The 207-nt window shown below is 68.1% G+C and overlaps 1 protein-coding gene across 1 annotated transcript in view; it reads left to right on the top strand.

Moving 5' to 3' along the window:
* CHST3 (carbohydrate (chondroitin 6) sulfotransferase 3) overlaps positions 1 to 200 on the top strand; it is a gene marked incomplete at its 3' end in the record, with an annotated part of 1,117 nt that extends 917 nt beyond the window's left edge. Inside the window, 1 exon segment of the mRNA XM_008944941.1 lies at positions 11 to 200. Coding sequence (XP_008943189.1) covers positions 11 to 200 — 190 coding nt within the window.
* Between the last annotated feature and the right edge of the window lie 7 nt (positions 201 to 207).

The raw sequence follows: 207 nt of genomic DNA, 5'->3' as shown, positions 1-207 counted from the left end.
TTTCTGGCAGCCGCTGGTGGAGGACCCTCGGCTGGACGTACGCATCATCCAGCTGGTGCGGGACCCGCGGGCCGTCCTGGCGTCCCGCATGGTGGCCTTCTCGGGCAAGTACGAGACCTGGAAGAAGTGGGCGTCCGAAGGGGAGGCTCCGCTGCGTGAGGAGGAGGTGCAGCGGCTGCGGGGCAACTGCGAGAGCATCCGTCTGTC

Source organism: Merops nubicus, unplaced genomic scaffold, assembly GCF_000691845.1.
Source record: "Merops nubicus isolate BGI_N331 unplaced genomic scaffold, ASM69184v1 scaffold36157, whole genome shotgun sequence".
Lineage (NCBI taxonomy): Eukaryota > Metazoa > Chordata > Aves > Coraciiformes > Meropidae > Merops > Merops nubicus.
The sequence above is the reverse complement of the archived record's forward strand: the minus strand, read 5'-3'. Positions and strand labels throughout refer to the sequence as shown.